An 18,059-nucleotide genomic window follows, 5' to 3' on the forward strand; every position below is an offset into this window, starting at 1 on the left:
CTACATTCAGGCTCCTGACAAGAATAGGGCCCTGGGGAAACTGGGGCCCTGTTTTTCAGAACCAAGCAAGAGTGGAGAACTCGAACCAGGTCCTAGTAGCCACCTTTATAAGCCCAGTCACCCCAAAACACCCCCTCTGGCAACCTACTCTCTGCTGCATCTGGGCCTCTGGCCCCGGCCCCACTCATTCCCCTCTGAGGCCTCCTCCAACCACTACACCACGGGGCCTTTATCCCAACCGCTGCCGTACAGCCTTAGCTAGTGACCTTCACCTTCCCATGCAGGCCAAAGCTTCTCTCCCTCAGGCTCGAAGGTCTGTGTCCTACCCCAGGTCCCTTTGGCCCTCCAACCCTCAGTCACAGACACTACCCTACCCCCAGACTCAGTCTTACATGTTAACGGGGCTCTCGGCGGCCAGGGCAACTGCAGAATCCAGGTGCACCTTGCAAGCTCGACCATGCACCTGCAGGAACTGGGCTGGGTCCTTCTTCTGCAGGGAAGGTCAAGATGGAGGTCACCACCCAACGGAGCCCCAAACCCTGCCACTCCCACACAACCAAGTTAGCAGCAGGCTCACCTCTGATGCCAAGAGGCCCTACTTCAGAGGTAAAAGAACCTACACAAGGCTGGCAGCACTAACGGGGGCCACCTAACCCCTGGAGACAGGGGAAGGGTTTCCTCTCGAGGTGGTAGCAAGAGGCTCTGAGCTCTGGCCCCACCTTCTACACAGCCAGTGTAGACCCACCTCCCTAAAATACTTCCCCCAACTCTTCACCCCACCCCCACCCCAAGGCCACTCATTCAGAGGCAGGTGTGAGCACTTTGGCCAGGACCAGCCTCTAAGACACCAGGACTGCATAAGCTCATGAAAAGACAATCGATGTCACTATTCACCAGAGACACAGCAATCAGAACTACAAGACACCACCTCACACTAAGATGGCTGAAGTTGAAAGGATACACGATAGCAAGTAATATTGACAAGAGTATGCAGAAATAAGGTTCTTCAAAAGGTTAGACAAAGAACTGCCGTATGACACCCAGCAATTCCACTCCTAGGTATATACCTGAAAAAACGAAAAACAGATACTCAAATACTTGTACACAAAAGTTCACAGCAGCACTATGCACAACAGCCAAACGGTGGAAACAATCCAAGTGTCCGTCAATGCAAGACAGATAAACAAAACATGGCATATCCAGACAATGCAATATTGTTTGGAAGTAAAAAGGAATGGAGTACTGATCTACACTACCACACGATGAGCCCTGAAAACATTACACTAAGCGAAACAAGTCAGTCACAAAAGGCCACACATTGTATGATTCCATTTATGTGAAATGTGCAAAACAGGCGAATCCACAGAGACAGAATGTAGACTGGTGGCTACCCAAAGCTGCGGGGCGCGGGGAACTGACTGCTAATGGGTATGGGACTTCTTTTGGGGGTTATGAAAATTTTCTAAAATTACATTGTGGAAATGGTTGCACAACCCTGTGAATATACTGAAAACCACTGAATTGTACAGTATGTGAATTATATCTCAATAAAGCTGTTTTAAAGAAAAAAGGTACCTAGATGGAGAATGGCCCCTGAGCCGCTCCCACCACCTGATGTTACACCTTACACTCGCTTATCGCCTCAGGCCTGAGGCCTCCTGTGGGGAGCCACGATTCCAAGTCACCAGAACTGCATCAGGAAAGGATAAAATCTAGCCGCAGCAGCTCCCACCACTGAGCTTCCCGAGCGCCAGGCCCTGGCTGAGCTGCAGCCCCTGCCACGTCAGAGGAACACACAGGAGCCACGAGCCGGGCTGCTGGTGCTCCCCACTAAACCCTGGCCAAGCTCCCAGCACCACCGCCCCAGAGCCCAACCACTTCCCATCCCGCCTCCCCCCTCCCCCGCAGCGCTGCCACCTTCCCCGACCACTCGGCGGCCTCCTGGCCTCCTCCCCGCTCCCTGCTACCACCCTTGCCCTCTGCAGCCCATTTTCCGCGAGGCAGCCTGAGGGGCTCTGCTAAAACCTATTAGGCCACGTCCGCCTGCTCAGAGCCTCGCCGCTCCGCTCCGGCTTGGCCCTCCCTGACTTCTCTCTCCCGCCTCTGCTCCAGGCGGCCGGCCTCCAGGCCACAGCACACATTCCCCATCTCCTTCTAGCCGCCTTCCTTGTCAGCTCTGCCTAAACAGCTCCCCCGCAACCCGACTGACTCTAGCTCCTTAACCGCACCGTCTGCTTCGGAGCACCGCCCCTCACGGGTCACCTGTCTCCCACACTAGACCGCAGCTTCCACGACGCAGGACCTGTCTTGCTCACTGTTGTATCCCCAGCGCCTAGAGCAGGGCCCGGCCCACAGCAGGCGCTCAGGAACACTGATGGAAGGAAAGAGAACGAACCCTCACCGACAGTCGAGGAGGCCGAGCCCCTGCAGGAGAAAACCGTCAGCACCAAGCTCCCGAGCGCCTGCACTTCCCGCTCTGCCTCCACCTCCCGCCCCAACCGCCAGGCGGCAGGCGAGCAGGAGCTGAGGAGGACGTTCCCCAGTGACCACAGCTGCTACGGGGGCTACCACCTGTCCTGCGCTCACTAGGCGCCAGGCCGTTCTCCCTCTCCTCTCACATGTGAAGACGCTGAGGGTGGGCTACACCCGAGCCCACGGAGTCCAGCGGGGTGGCGCTGCTGGAATCCAACTCCTCATCCCGCACCTCCCCTGCCTCCCTCAGTCCCTCACCTTGGGCCACACAGCGCCCTCGGCCCGTGACCGCCCCAGCCAGGTCTAAGGCCAAGAGCCCCTCGTGTTCTGAGGCTGCGCCAGGCCAAATGCCCAGCTCCCACAGCCAAGACTCACGTGGGACACTGTGTGCAGGATGGACTTCGGCCTGTGGCGTGAAGCCACTGGCAGTGCCAGCACCACAACAAGGAAAATAGCATAGGGCGGGGAGTAAAAACCTGGGTCCATGGACTGGCTCTGTTGGGAGCATCTGGAAAAGTCAAGGAACCGTACTCAAAGCCAGGAGTTGGGGACTTCCCTGGTGGTCCAGTGGTTGGGATTCCATGCTCCCAATGCAGGGGGCCCAGGTTTGATCCCTGGTCGGGGAACTAGATCCTGCATGTATGCCACAACTAAGATCCCGTGTGCTGCAACTAAAGAGCCAGTGCAGCCAAATAAATAAATATTAAAATAATAATAGTAATAATAAAAATAAAAGCCTGGCGCTGAACTAAGTGCTTTATGTACGTCTCAAACTTCTCAGTCATGGGAGAAAGGTGCTACTCTTACCCCCATGTCCCATGAGGAAACTGGAGCTCAGAGTGGGGAGGCTCACTTGCTCTTGATCACACCAGCCATAAACAAAACTAGGATCTGAGCCTAAATGGTCCTGACTCCAAAATCCACTCCTTTTTTTTTTTAAGTGAAAGGTACAATAGCGTTAATTATATGCACCTTGCTCTGCACCGGATCTCTAGAACGTTTCCAGCTTACAAAACCGAAACTCTATACCCAATGAACAACTACTCCCCTTTTCCCCTCCCGCAGCTCCTGGCAACAACCATTTTCTGTTTCTAAGGTCCTGACTGCTTCTAAGACCTCATACACGTGGAATTTTGCAGTGTTTGTCTTTTTGTGACTGGCTCATTTCACTAGACATAATGTCCTCAAGGTGCCTCCACGCAGTAGCATGTGACAAGATTTCCTTTCTTTCTAAGGCTGAATAATATCCCACCGTATGTATGGACCACTTTTCTGTACCCATCCATCAGCTGAGGGACATTTAGGTCGTTTCCACATCTTGGCTATGGTGAATCATACTCCAATGAACACGTACAAATATTTCTTCAAGACCCAAAATCTATTCTTAACCAATGGATCATTACATCTCCAGGATCAGAGCGCGTCAGAGGAGTTCATGGAGTCAACTGTTAAGCAGGCACCGACTCCAGGTGCAGGCGTTGTGCTAGGGCCATGGCACTGACTGAGACAGCCAGCCTGGCCCTCAGGGCTCACAGTCCAGTGTGGGGGACAGACCCATTCCCTACAGTGACGACCTACAGTGGGCAGCGCTGGGATAGGGGAGCCAGGTGATGCGTCATTTAGCCGGCCCTCCTGGAGAAGGAGATGCCGGAGCTGAGATGTTTTATTTCCCACTTTCACATCAACAGAGAATTGTTTCTTTATCCAAACTGCTGATCAGAAGAAAGCTGACAAGGACAGGAGAAATGACAGAACTAGGGTCAGCTAGGGAGAGAGAGCAGGCACCAAGGACAGATCAGCAGAGAAACCGGCTGCCTAGACACACCTGCCCGGCCCATCACAGCTGACCTCGGCTTCCTCAGCACTCGCCTCAGCCGCCTCTCTAGGCCCAAGAGCAAGATGAGAGACCCGTGTGACAGCCCCATCCCCTCCTCAAAGCAGCTATCATCCACAGCTTGGTGGCCGTGATCTGAATGCCGATCACGTTCACGTACGGGGACAATGGTTGCTTGTACAGGCCTGCACCACAAAGCACCCCACAGACACTGTTGTATTCTTGAAGCTCTTCCCTGTCACCCTGTCATCACCACTGTCCCAAGGGGGAAAACAGAGCTCAGGGAGCTCCCCAGCTACAAGAACAAGATCACGGAGTCCCAGGCCTTCTAAGTGGCCCAATTCCAGCCTTTTTTCCTCCACACCATCCATCAACCTGGATGCTATTCCAGCTCTACTTGGTAATAACAACAACCTCAGAACCAACAAAGCCGGCATTTACTGAGCAAGTTACCCTGGGCAGGCCTGCCCTCAGTGGTCTCTGTGCCCAATCTCACTACACTCCAACAGCCCGGGAGAGAGGTGTCCTTGTCCCCACCATTTGTGGCAGACCATGAGTTGGCAACCAACATCCATTGCCCCTTCCTCGATAGTAACAAGACTCCTAACTGGCACTAGGCCACCCAGAATACAGTCTACGCCTCTTAACCTTCCTGACAGCTGTATGTGACCATGGGGTTACTTGCCGGCCAGGGGGATATGAGTGGACATACCATGTGCAAACATCTAGAGACTTTCTTAACTGGCATGAGCCCCCTGGCCTCTTTTCCCTCCCTTCTTCTTCCCCGCTGGATGTAATGAAAACATGATGGCTAGAGCTTGAGCAGCCCTCTTAGACCTTAAGACAACACTGGGAAGAGAAGCCATGCATGGCTGAACAACAAAACGGTCCCTGAGCAGAAATGGCCACCTCTGCGCTTTTATGTGAAAAGGAAATAAACTTCTATCTTGTCTAAGCCATTGAGGCTTTAGGTCTCCGTTATTCACAGCCAAACGTGATTTTATAGGATACATCATTTCACATGCAGAAGAGGAAACCAGGCTCAGGGATACAGTCACTTGCCCGGGCCACATGGTATGTAAGTGGAATAGCTGGAATTGGAACCCAGAGCCCTGTGACTCCAAACTCTTAAGGACCTGGTATGGTTTGGTATTTTGCCTCCCGGCCGTGTCACCTTGGACAAGCTGCTGCACCTTTCTGAACTTCTATTTCTGCAGCAGAAAGCCCAGGTGAAGAGCTAAGAGAGGTCCAGGGTCAGAGAGTCTGGGTTAGAATGCCAGCTCTGCCCTCTTGCTATATGATCTAGGCCATGACTCTCTGAGCCTCAGTTTGCTCATCTGTGAAATGGAATCAATAAAAAGCAAACCACCTCCCAGGCTGGGGGTGACAATGTGATGAAGTGGAGACGCATCAAGTGCTCAGCACAGTGGATAACACATAAATGCTCAACAGAATTAGCCATTATTATCAGCATCACCTTTAACACAGGGATCAATGCCAATCTCTCAGGCCTGCTGAAAGGACTAGAAAGAATGTGCCAAAGTAGCAGGCACAGGGTCTGGCACACCACGAACCCTTAATAAATGGCAGCTATTCACTCCTGAGCACTGACTGTGTTCTTGGTCCACTGCTGGGGCCTCACCAATAAGCAACACAGACCCAAACCCCTGCCCTTGTGGTCACGTTATAGTTATTCTGACACCACTGGAGAGGGGCTCTCTCTACAGCCCAGTGGCTCCCTCCCGGGTGACAGAAGGCAACTGAGGCGCTCTCAAAGACTCCTCTCCTAGGGTAACAGCAGCCTCTGTCTCATGGGTGACTGTGGGGATTCAAAAAAATCACGCATCTAAAGCTCTTTTCAGAGCCTGGTGCCTGCGAAGGACCAATTAAAATGGTAACTGCTATGTTTTATTCATCTGTTCTTTTAAACCACATTGGGCTCAAGCTTGGAATGCAAACATGACCCAAATACACCTAGTCCCCAATGCTACAGAGCTGGACATGTGTGCTAAATTCCACAAAGGGGAACGACAGGGAGCTATGACGGCTGAGTATGGAGGATGAGGAAAGACTTCCCTGAGGATTGAGATCTGACAGATGAGCAGCAGTTAATCGAATAATAGGAAAAGCTCATGCAAAGGCCCTGTGGCTGGAGAGGGCTATATAATTTGGGGAGGTAAAATGGTAACTCTTTATACATCTTTTTTTTTTGTTAGAAAAAGTAGCCTAGATATTGAGGACGCCAGATGGCGTGAGCAAAGGAACAAGGCAGAAAGCAGAGTGACAAGAGTCTGGAGGGGGTGGTAAAAGCCAGAACATGTAGGGTCTCAAAGGCTGGGTTGAGGAGCCCGGCACTAGGGAGTCACAGATAAGTTCTGAGCAAGGGAGGGACAGGGTCAGCTTTGTGCTTTAGAAAGACCTCTCTGGCCCCTCCACCCCGGAGGGTGGATTAGAGGCGGCAGGACTGGAGGCCAGGAGACAAGGGACGGGGCTGAGGCAGTGATGCGATGGTAAATGAAAACGTCTATAACAAATACCATCTAACAGGAGAACTGAAGCTAGTACGCAAATGCCATTTCAAGCTGGGGTCTCAAGAGCAAGTAACAGTTAAATAGGTGAGAGGATGCATTACAGGTTCAATCCCTGTGGTGGCAGAGACAGAAAAAAGGCCAGTGGAGCTACCTAAGGATGAAGCTGAGAGGCCAGACCACAAGGGCCTTTTACATCACAAGATGCAGTGCACTCTTCTCTCCAAAAGCAACTGAAGCATCAAAGCATCAAACAGGGGAGGGAAATGGTCAGACTTGACTTAGTGAACGATGATGGCACTCCTTCGGGGTGCCAAATTCAACCTCAAGAATGCTGAGCTCTTCTGGGCACTGCGGATACAGCAATAAGCAGGACAGACACCACTCGGAGGTGGCCAATCTTATGTCTGGACTGCTCTGAGTGTTACAAAGACTTTCCTCCTTCCTACTGACCCCAGCTCTGTACTGAGTCCAAACCAAACAGCACAGTATACTACAATAAACAGAATGCCTCAAGTTTTTACCAATGATTACGCTCAAAACATGGACATTCTCTTGAGGAAACTGGGCTCTAACATTAGCGCATTTCCAAGCCCAAATCGTACCAGGAGGACCAGGGCCCCACCCTCCAGCAGAGCTCCCAGCCCAGATTAAAGGTTACTCACGATCTTTTCATAGTACTCCCGCCGCCGCTCTGCCCTCTTTTTGTAGTCGACCATCATACCTCGAAGCTTCCGCTCATGTTTCCGAGCCTCGTGCCACATCGTGGTGAGGCCAAGCCTGGGGCCTCAACCTGAGGGATAAGGAGAGGGGTGTCAGACGGGCTTTAAAAACCATATAGGCAGAATCTCTGTCATCTAACAAGTTGGTGACAGAGTTGATCCCGAACAGCAGCTTCAGGGAGGGGAAGTGAGGCTATTGGAACCATGCTCCAGATGCTCAGGTGTATCCCAGACAACTCTGATCCAGTACCCTGGGCATTCTGAAACCGCCCCCTCGGGTGATTCTGGAGTGAGCATCCCTGGGAAAGGGGTATCCTGTGTTCAAGGAGCCAGAATCAAGGATGAAAGGTTCGGGAATGGAAGGAGCGAGTGTTGGAAGCAAGGTCTGGAGACACCTGGAGCAGCTGGGGCTGGAGCTCAAGGGAGGGGAAAGAGCTGAAAGGGCTCCCACCAGGGGGCATCTGTGGGTGTGCGTATGGATAGCAGGGGTCCGGAGATGAAGGCAAGTGGACGAAGAGGAGAAAGATTTTATGGGAACAGAGTAGTGGCTTGGAGGTAGGGGTCGAGGGCAGGTGAAGGGCGCGGACGGAAGACGTCGACCCTTGGGGGAGGAGGGGGAGCATGGGAGAGTGCTGTTAAGGAGAGACCAGAGCGCGGCTTAAGTCTAAAGACGGAATCTAAATTGGGGGAGGGAGGGTAGGGTAGAGACTGAGGGAAGCGGAACGGGCAGACAGGACGGGGTGGGTTGAGCTTCGGGGCGAGGCTGGAGGACAGAGGCAGAGCCCGATGGTTTGGACAGGGCCGAGCACCGGGTCTGGGCCTGAGGGTTCGGGTTAAGTTTTTTTGACAAGAGGAAGGGACCTGTGGCAAGCGGCGGGGTCCGACGCGGCGAGTTCGGCCCGACGACGGGGGCAGGGCGCGGCCTCAGGCCCGGCAGGCCGAGGGGGTGCGGAGCGGTCGGCCCTCGAGGCCGGGGCCGAGCGAAGGCTCACAACAGACCGGGGAGAGGTCGAGGCAAGGACGAAGCTGGGCTGACGTCCGCCCGAAGCCAGGAGGTCACGGCCAGCAGCCTGCACTCGGCAGCTCGCCGCCGCCTCCCACTGCTGCGCTCGCGCGCGGCCCGCACCGGAAGCGGAAGTGGGAGGCTGAGTGAAGAGGGGCGGAGCCTGGCGGACGGTGCTTCCGCTCACGCGAGGGGCGGGGCCTATATTCGGGCAAGGAGGGAGGGGCGGGGCTTGAAGGAGATAAGCGGTGTGTCAGGAGATCCTGGAGACTTTGTACGTAAGGGCCGCGGGTGTTTCTCAAGCGGAGAAGAGAAGAGACCCCACAAGGCTCAAAATCTCATCTTTATTGGGAAGACTCAGAACAAACAACCTACCCCCCACCTTCAAGCCTGGGGACGGAGGGCGGGGGATCTGCACCCTCCTCCCATATGTACACAACAGAATCCGCCTGGAGAAGGTGCCCCCGCTTGTGAGGGCTGAGGCAGCAGCTTTAACAACCGAGCGCTTGAGAGCCAAGCAAGCCCCTTTTCCTCTCCAGACTCAGTTTTCTCACTTGTAAAATGGGCTCAGGGGAAACCGATGCTACGGAGTTTCTCGCCAGCGCTGAAGATGTCCGATTCAGAAGGATGAGAACGTCGGAAGACTGACCAAGGGCCGCCCAAGGGTATGGGGGGTGCTGGATATCCTGGTTGGGTTCGCACAGCCCCTTCCACCTCCCTCCCCACCCAGCGCCTCTCCTCCAGCGCCGCAGGGGCTACGTGGCCTCAGGCCCCGGGGACAGGAGGCTGCCCCCAAAGCCCGCCTCGCGGTACTGATTGGGGAACATGTTGCTGCCCACGAGGCTGGCAGTGCCTCCGTCCCCGGGGCCCGGGGACTGGTACGAGTCCAGCGTCAGCGGCTCGGTGCCGGGGGGCTCCCCGACCGCGGCCCCTGCACCCCCATTGCCCGCGACAGCGCTGGTGAGTGGTGGCGCTGGGGGCAGCATGTCCAGCATGGTGAAAAGCGTGGGGGCAGCGGGGTCGTAGGCAAAGCCGTCGTCCAGGAGGTCCGGCTCGCAGGGGGGCTCCAGGCCTGGGAGGGATACGGTGCCCGGGAAGAAGTCTGTGTCTGGCAACAGTGCTGATGGCGGGAGGAACAGGCCTGCAGGGATGAGAAGAAAGAAGAAAGTATGGTGGGCTTTTAGGGTCGACCTCTGGCCAGGCCCTAACTCAAATGCCCCCTCTGTTGCTAAATGCTTTATCGGTGTGGCCTCTTATAATGCCAAGAAGAAACTCTGAGTAGGGACTATCACTGTTCTCTATCTCCCTTTTTTTGTTGTTGTTACAATAATTTTTTAAATTACAAATTACAAAGTTACAAAATATTTGTAATTACAAAATAATTACAATTTTTTGGTAATTTTTTGTTACAATAATTTTGTTGATGTACAGTATTATATGTTCCAGGTGTACAACATAGTAATTCACGATTTTTAAGGTTATACTCCACTTATAGTTATTATAAAATATTGGCTATATTCCCTGTGCTGTACAATATGTCCTTATAGCTTATTCATTTTATACATAGTAGTTTGTACCTCTTAATCCCCTGCCCCTATCTTGTCCCTCCTCCCTTTCCTCTCCCTACGGTAACCACTAGTTTGTTCTCTGTATGTGAGTCTGTTTCTTTTTTGTTATATTCACTAGCTTTTTTCTTTTTTAAGATTCCACATGTAAGTGGTATCATACAGTACTTGTCTTTCTCTGTCACTAAGCTTATGTCGTCCAAGTCCATCCATGTTGCTACAAGTGGCAAATTTTCTTTTTTTTTTTTTATGGCTGAGTAGTATTTCATTGTGTATATGTACCACATCTTCTTTATCCATTTATTTACTGATGGACACTTGTTTCCATTTCTTGGCTAATGTAAATAATGCTTCTATGAACACTGGGGTGCATGTATCTTTTCAAATTAGTGTTTTCATTTTTTTAAAAATATATACCTGGAGTGGAATTACTGGGTCATATGGTATTTGCAAATGATATGACTGATAAAGGGTTAATATCCAAAATATAAACAGTTCATACAACTCAACATCAAAAATTAAAAATTAAAATTAAAAAATGGGCAGAAGACCTGAACAGACATTTTGCCAAAGAAGACATTACAGTTGGCCAAAAGGCACATGAAAAGATGCTCAACATCGTTAATCATTAGAGAAATGCAAATTAAAACCACAATGAGATAGCACCTCATACCTGTCAGGATGACTATCATCAGAAAGACACGAATAACAAATGTTGGCAAGGATGTAGAGAAAAGGGAACCCTCCTACACTGTTGGTGGAAGTGTAAATTGGTACAGCCACTGTGGGAAGCAGTTTGGAGGTTCCTCAAAAAACTAAAAATAGGATCATTCTCATTTAATAAGCAAACAGGCAAAATAACTTGCCCTCCACAGGTGAATTGCAGAAGCAGGGTTGAAACCATGCTCCTGTAGTGCTAGGGAGTTTTCCCCAAGAATGAGGAATAAGAGGAGGCTCCAAAGCCCCCCCCCCAAATAAAGACAACCCGAAAAGTGAAACATCCACACCATGGGAGACCCAAGGGAGAAGTCACAAGCCCCAAAATTGTACAGTAAAATGGTAAGTGTCACTGTGGGAAAGCCTCTCTTTTTGAGACAAGACAAACCTCACCAGCAAAGGCTGACTACGCTTGTCTCAGAAAGAGATGCTGCACTGCTGGAACTCTTATTTCCCAGCCTCCCTTATAGCTTGCTGTGACTAAGTGCTGCTGGCTGAAATGTGGGCGTGATGGCTGCAGCTGCAGCAGCCACCTTGGACCATGAGGTGGAAACTATGAGCTGAAAATGGCAGGAGCTTGGGTCTCTGGTGATCATGCAGCCACCAAACCATCCATGGACCACCTACGTCTGGACTGTGTTTATGTGAGAGGGGAAATAATGTTCTATCCTATTGAAGCTCCTGTTATTTGGAGTTTTGCTATGAATGCAGTTAAACATGATCAACTGCAGTTAAACAAATGCAGGTGGCATTCCTGCTTTCTGGCAAGTTCCTAACATCTCCTGGGCACCAACTCTATGTCAGCCACTGTGCTAAATAACTGTGTGAGGTGACCTCACTAAATTCTGGAAGGAACCCTAAGAGGGAGGGTCTCCATCTGCAAGTTAAGTAAACTGAGGCCCAAAGAGGTCATACAGTGGCTAAACTGTGTCCTCAAATTCAAACCCAGTCTGATTCCAGAGGCCATGCTCCTAACCACCACACTCTAGTGCCAGGGCAGCTTTGCCACAAGGATGAGAGAGGGGAACTTTAGACACTGGGAAATCGGGGTGGTAGAACAAGTGGATGAATGACAGGTGGCTGATAAGGAGAGGCTTTGGGGATTGGGAATCGAAGGTTGATGAAATAGACTAGGATTGGGGGTTTCTAGGGGCAGAGCTGTTGGGCATTGGTTACAGTGGGTTGCGGGGACAACAGGTGATAACTGAAACCTTCAGGGTGGGACTGGCTGGAGTGGTCCAGGCTCAGCAGACTCTGAGTGGTTGGCAGCTGGCTGGGAGCTGGGCGCCGTGGGGTAGCTGGGGTGTTGGGGACAGCATTCTTAGAGCTAGTGGTCAGCGAGTGGGAGGGCTTTGGATGGCAGCCAGACAGGGTTAGAATTCATGGGAACTGGAGGCTGGCATGTGAGTTGAGACGAAGGCCGCGGTAGAAGAGGCCAGAGGGTGGCTGAATTCAAGGCTGGCTGGCTCTGACACCACCCCCATTTATCCACCGTCTACTCCCTACTACTGGTTTCACATGTCATCACTAATCTGAACCTATGCCCAGGTGCAGCTCCCCACTCCACCTCAGACTGGCTGTGTGACCTTGGGCAAGAGACATCGCCTCTTTGGGCCTCAAGTTCTTCACCAGTAAAATGGTGGTGGGGTGTGGGGGGAGATGACAGCACCCCCCCCCAGGGTGATTACCCAGATTAAGTGAGTAAGCACACACGAAGCAGTTATGTGATTATATAGTGTCTGTAAAAATAAGTACATTAAATTTTAAAAGGTCAATGAGGTAGGTATGTGGTGAGACTTTTCAGAGGAGCCCTGAAGCTCTGAGAGGTAGAGCAACTTGGTGAAGGTCACACAGCAGGTAAATGGCCCAGCGGAGATCAGAGCCTCCAGACCGTGTCCAGAACCACTATTCTTTCCACTTTATGTTGCTGGCTAAGTGGTAAGGCACTGCCCTAGTAGGAGCCTCTGGGGGACCTGAAAAGGCCAGAAAAGCAGGGATGCAGCTCACCCTCGGCCCACCTTGCGGGCAGGGGCTTGCACTGAGCCAGGACCCACCTGAGCTGTGGCCGGGCAGGAAGTGATCCAGGAAGGCCGGCTTTTTCCTCCGCCGTTTGCTTTCGATGCCATGGGGGTCTGAGGGAAGACAGAGATGAGGACCCCTGGATCCCAACAGCCCCTCCTCCCCAACCTGGGGTGGGCCAGGGCAGTGGGGTCAGTCATCCCCTCCCAGTAACCTGGAGAGGGATGTGAAAAGGGGCAGAGTGAACACACCAGAGCTATTCAGCTCCCCAAGGACATCGGGCAGCCCCCGTTTCCGCTTCTTGTCCACACCGTAGCTGTCTGTTTAGGAGATACCAGAGGCATACAAAATAATCCATTAAAAATAAGAATTAATTAAGAATTAATTATAGAGACCATTTGGGAAGTTGTTATGCTGTTCTGGTTTTTGCCCAAACAATGCAAATAGATGTCCACATCTTAATCAGAATAAAACCCAAATCCACTTCTAGCTACACTGGAACGTCCCAGGCACTATGCTGCCTCAGGGCCTTTGCACTTGCTGTTCCCGCTGCTTAAAACACTCTTCCTCAACTCTTACCACTTCCCTGGAGAATTGCTTAGTCATCCTCCCATCCTCAGGTCAGCCATCCCCTCCTTTAGGAAGCTCTCCCTGAACCCTAAGGCTGGGTCAGGTGCCCCACTCTGGGCAATCCAAGTTCTGTAAGCAATTCCAATCCCAGCCCTGCCCACTCTGGTTGTCACTGTATGGGAATGGATCTGTGCCCCCTCTCCCCACAAGACTATGAGCCTCATAGGGTAGGGCTGGGGCTGTCTCAGTCACTGCTACGTTCCCAGCACTACCCAGCGAGGGCCAGGCATGAGCAGGCGTGCTGAGGGGAGGAATGATTAAATAGTCCCAAAATGTCATAAAATGGGTACTATTATTATTTCCATTTTGCACAGGAGGAGTCTGAGGCTAGGAGAAGCCAAGATCGCACAGCCAGTAAGCAGCAGACCAGGATTTGAACCCCAGTCTGTGCAACTCTGAGCCTGCATTCTACTTCTGCCTCTTCCCCTTTCCCCTTTGGGTCACCCCAAGCAAGACCAAAGACCTAGTCTCTGGGGCGGTGGGTCACCCTGGGTGGCCTTGGTTACCATGGTCCCGAGGCAGGTATGTGAAGGGCAGAGGCTCACTGCAGACCCCATCAGTAAGCCGCTGCAGGAAGACATTCACTGTCACAGGTTCAACAATCTCCAGGTCCTCGTAGGGTGGTGTCTTGAACACAATGGCAATCTGGCGGTGCACGTCGGCCTGGGAGAAGTCAGCCCGGCCTTCCCAGGAGGCTCTGCTGAACACCACCGATATATCCTCTGGCAGGAAAGTGCGGGTGTCAGCTGAGCCAGGACACTGGTCCACCAGAGACCCAACTCACTCAGCCTCCCCCAAAATCAACACCAATATTTCTAAGAATAAAACTAGTCATAATAAAACTAATCATAGTGGCAGCTAACTTTCTGTTGAGCACCTACCGTGTGCCAGTCACTGACATACACACACATGCATGCACACGCGCACACACACACACACACACACACACACTCACCTAATCCTTTAACAATCCAAAAGGCAGGTAGACTTAATATTTCCACCTTATCAGGGGCCCCCAAGACCACGATCAGATTCAGTGATTCACTAAGAGGACTCACAGGACTCATCATATAGTTGTACTCATGGCGGCTATGATTTATTACAGCAAAAAGACAGATGCACACGCAGTTAAGAGGAAAGGTGTGCCTGGAGCGAAGTCCAGAGGAAACCAGGTGCCAACTTCCAAGAGTTCTCCCCAGGGGACTCACACAGAACATGCACACCGCACACTGCTGCCCCCAGTGGCAACACACATGAAATGCTTCTACCAAGGAAGCACATTAGAGACTTACTGCCCAGGGTTTTTACTGGGAGTTGGTCAAGTAGGCTCCCTCTAACTGGCACATATCAAAATTCCAGACTCCCAGAAGGAAAGCAAATGATCCGCACAAACCATATTGTTTGTACGGTTTAGGTACAGTGAGCCACTCTTAACAGTCAGGGAATGGTAGGAACCCTCTCAAAGTTCCCAAAAGCCAGCCACGGGTCAACCTTGTAAGCTGGGCTTCCAAACGCTAACAGTCTCAGACCTGCTATGTTAACTCTTTTCTAGACACCCACTTCATAGATGGGGAAACCGAGGCTTGGAGGGTTTAAGAGACTAACCCAAGGTCATACAGCTGGTAGCAGAATAGTCGGGATTCAGTATGCTACTCTGCCTACTATTTCTTTTTCTTATCTTATTGCATTGCCTCTCATCACACTAATTCCATATACTGAGGCTTTATATGTGTTGGACAGACATGGTTTTCCTCTAAGACACATAACAATCCTATGAAAAAACTACCTTTAGGAAGTCCATTATATTGAGGGGAAAGCAAAGGCACAGGGAGGTTAAGTCACTTGTCCAAGGTCACAGAGTCAGCAAGTGGTGGAGCCAAGATGGGGATCCGGGCAGGCTAGAGCTCTTCACCACCAGCTGCTACAGCTTGAGGAAGTTACTGATATCTCTGGGCCTAGTTTCTTCACCTTCAAGAGGGAAAGTCATAGTACTCACCTCACAAGAGTTGTTAGGAGGATTAAATGAGTCACTCCAAGAAAAGGACTTAGAAGAGGGCTTAACATAATAGGTGCTCAGTCCATGTTAAGTATGATCGTTTTTATTAGTATTATGCAAAATACTAACTCCAGGTCTGGCACTCAGGAAATCCTCAGTAAATGCTAACTCTCTGTAGTGTAGATTTTAGGTGCGTGGGATCCCATCTCATCCTAACACCAGCTCATTTTAGGGATGAGGAAACAGGCTTAGCGTGGTGAAGTCACCTGCCCGAGATCAGTGAGTGAGTGAGTAACGGAACAGGACTCACATGCACCTCGAATCAATTGGGGTCAGACCCCAATTCCCAGACTCCTAACAGCCTCCTTGGCATTCCTCAGATTTCAGCTCAAATATCACCTCCTCTGGGAAGCCTTCCCAGATGCCCGGACCATGTCTGGACTTCCTGTTGTTCAATCTCAGCACTTTGTCTTCTTCCCTCTCAGCATTACTCACATTTGTAATTTGTCTTTCTTTCCCTACCTCCCTCTGAACTGAGAGCCGTGTGAGGGCAGAGCCTGGGCCTTTCTCTGTCACTGCTGTGTCCCAGCACTGCCTACCACAGAACCCAGCACAGAGGAGCCACCCAATAACCATTTGCTCATTCATTCAAAATCTTATAAGAACCTCCCACTCCTGGGTACATATCCAAAAGAATTGAAGACAGGTGTTCAAACAAAAACTTACACACAAATGTTGAAAACAACACTATTATAATAACCAAGAGGTGAAAGTAACCCAAATGCCCATTAACTGATGAATGGATAAACAAAATGGGATATATCCATATATGGAATGTTAGCCATAAAAAGGAACAAAGCACTGATACCTGCTACAGCATGGATGAACCTTCATAACATTACGCTAAGTAAAAGAATCCAGACATAAAAGGCCACATATTTTATGATTCTATTATATAAAATGTCCAAAATAGGTAAATCCATAGAGACAGAAAATAGGTTGGTGGATGCCAGAGGCTGGAAGAGAGGGGAATAGGGAGTCACTGCCTAATGAGTACTGGGTTTCTTTCTGGGGTGATGAAAATGTTCCGGAACTAGAGAGTGGTGGTGGCACAACCTTGGGAATGTACTAAATATCAATAAAGTATATACCTTAAAATGTTTTGTTTTAAGAGTAAACCTTGCAGAAAAAAAGAAAAATAAAAGAGAGAGCGAGAGAGAGAGAATCAGGAAAAAAAAAAAAAAAGGTTTTTGGTTTTTTTTTCCCTGAGAACCTCATGTGTGCTTGGCCCTAGACTGGGTGGTTCTGGGGACACAGCTGCTCACCAGGATGCTCCCAGGTCCTGCCCAGACAACCCAGTGGCGGGAGGGTGGGGATGGAGATAGACGTTAACTATATAACCATACAACCTGAGAAACGATTGTGCGGGGATTCCTGAGGCTGTAGCATGTTCTCCTACCCTCCTCCCCTCTCACTGCCCTCCTGCCCCATTGGCCTCACTGTTCCTCCAACAACTAGGCCTGCTCCTACCACAGGACCTTTGCACTTGCCGTTCCCTCTGCTGGAACACTCTTCCTCACATGGCCACACAGATTCTTTGTGGCTCCAGTGTCACCCACCTCCTGAGAGCGGTCCTCCCTGGCCCCACTAAGTCAAACTGCGCCCCACAACACCTCCAGCCATCTCTCTCTATCCCCTTCCTCAGCATTATCTATCTCCAGATACTACTTTTTCACCACCTTCCTGATTTTTTTTCAACTCCCTTTCTTTATTTTTTATTTTTCCTCCCAGAAGCACAGACCACCTGGATTCAAATCCTGTCTCTACCTGACTACCTCTGTGACCTTGAGCAAGTTACTTAATCTTTCTGTGCCTCCGTTTCCTCATCTGTAAACGGGGAATAAGAGAATCTACCTCATAGAACTGTTAGGCAATTAGATGATTGAATAAATGACGTATACAAAGTGCTTAGGACAGAGTTTGGCACTTAATAAGAGCAAGATAGGCTTCCCTGATGGCACCGTGGTTGAGGATCTGCCTGCCAACGCAGAGGACACGGGTTCGAGCCCTGGTCCGGGAAGATCCCGCATGCCGTGGAGCAACTAAGCCCGTGTGCCATAACTACTGAGTCTGCGCTCTAGAGCCCGCTAGACACAACTACTGAGCCCACGTGCTGCAACTACTGAAGCCCGCGCGCCTAGAGCCCGTGCTCCATAATAAGAGAAGCCACCGCAATGAGAAGCCCACGCACTGCAACGAAGAGTAGCCCCCACTTGCCACAACTAGAGAAAGCCCGCGCACAGCAACGAAGACCCAACACAGCCAAAAATAAATAAATAAATTTATTTTTAAAAATTAAAATAAGAGCAAGATAGGGCTTCCCTGGTGGCGCAGTGGTTGAGAGTCCGCCTGCCGATGCAGGGGACACGGGTTCGTGCCCCGGTCCAGGAAGATCCCACATGCCGCGGAGCGGCTGGGCCCGTGAGCCATGGCCACTGAGCCTGCGCGTCCGGAGCCTGTGCTCCACAACGGGAGAGGCCACAACAGTGAGAGGCCCGCGTACCGCGAAAAAA

The 18,059-nt window shown here is 51.1% G+C and overlaps 2 protein-coding genes across 3 annotated transcripts in view; both read right to left on the reverse strand.

Moving 5' to 3' along the window:
• Window positions 1-8,677, reverse strand: part of CLASRP (CLK4 associating serine/arginine rich protein) — a 23,525-nt gene extending 14,848 nt beyond the window's left edge. For both annotated transcript variants that reach the window (XR_003006345.1, XM_024768838.1), the window contains exons 1-3: window positions 8,418-8,677; window positions 7,500-7,627; window positions 393-490 (exon numbers count right to left, since the gene is read on the reverse strand). Coding sequence is in view for 1 of the 2 variants with exons in the window: in XM_024768838.1 (XP_024624606.1) it covers window positions 393-490; window positions 7,500-7,598 (197 nt within the window). In the remaining variant the exon portion in view is untranslated. The remainder of the gene's footprint in view (window positions 1-392; window positions 491-7,499; window positions 7,628-8,417) is intronic.
• Window positions 8,678-8,883: 206 nt separating this feature from the next.
• The window catches only part of RELB (RELB proto-oncogene, NF-kB subunit), a 30,734-nt gene continuing 21,558 nt past the window's right edge, over window positions 8,884-18,059 (reverse strand). Inside the window, exons 10-13 of the mRNA XM_024768273.1 lie at window positions 13,997-14,212; window positions 13,112-13,180; window positions 12,896-12,973; window positions 8,884-9,700 (exon numbers count right to left, since the gene is read on the reverse strand). Of these exons, the coding sequence (XP_024624041.1) occupies window positions 9,315-9,700; window positions 12,896-12,973; window positions 13,112-13,180; window positions 13,997-14,212 (749 nt within the window). The 3' untranslated portion in view covers window positions 8,884-9,314. The remainder of the gene's footprint in view (window positions 9,701-12,895; window positions 12,974-13,111; window positions 13,181-13,996; window positions 14,213-18,059) is intronic.

This window comes from Neophocaena asiaeorientalis, unplaced genomic scaffold (assembly GCF_003031525.2).
Source record: "Neophocaena asiaeorientalis asiaeorientalis breed wild unplaced genomic scaffold, Neophocaena_asiaeorientalis_V1.1 scaffold629, whole genome shotgun sequence".
Taxonomy (NCBI): Eukaryota; Metazoa; Chordata; class Mammalia; order Artiodactyla; family Phocoenidae; genus Neophocaena; species Neophocaena asiaeorientalis.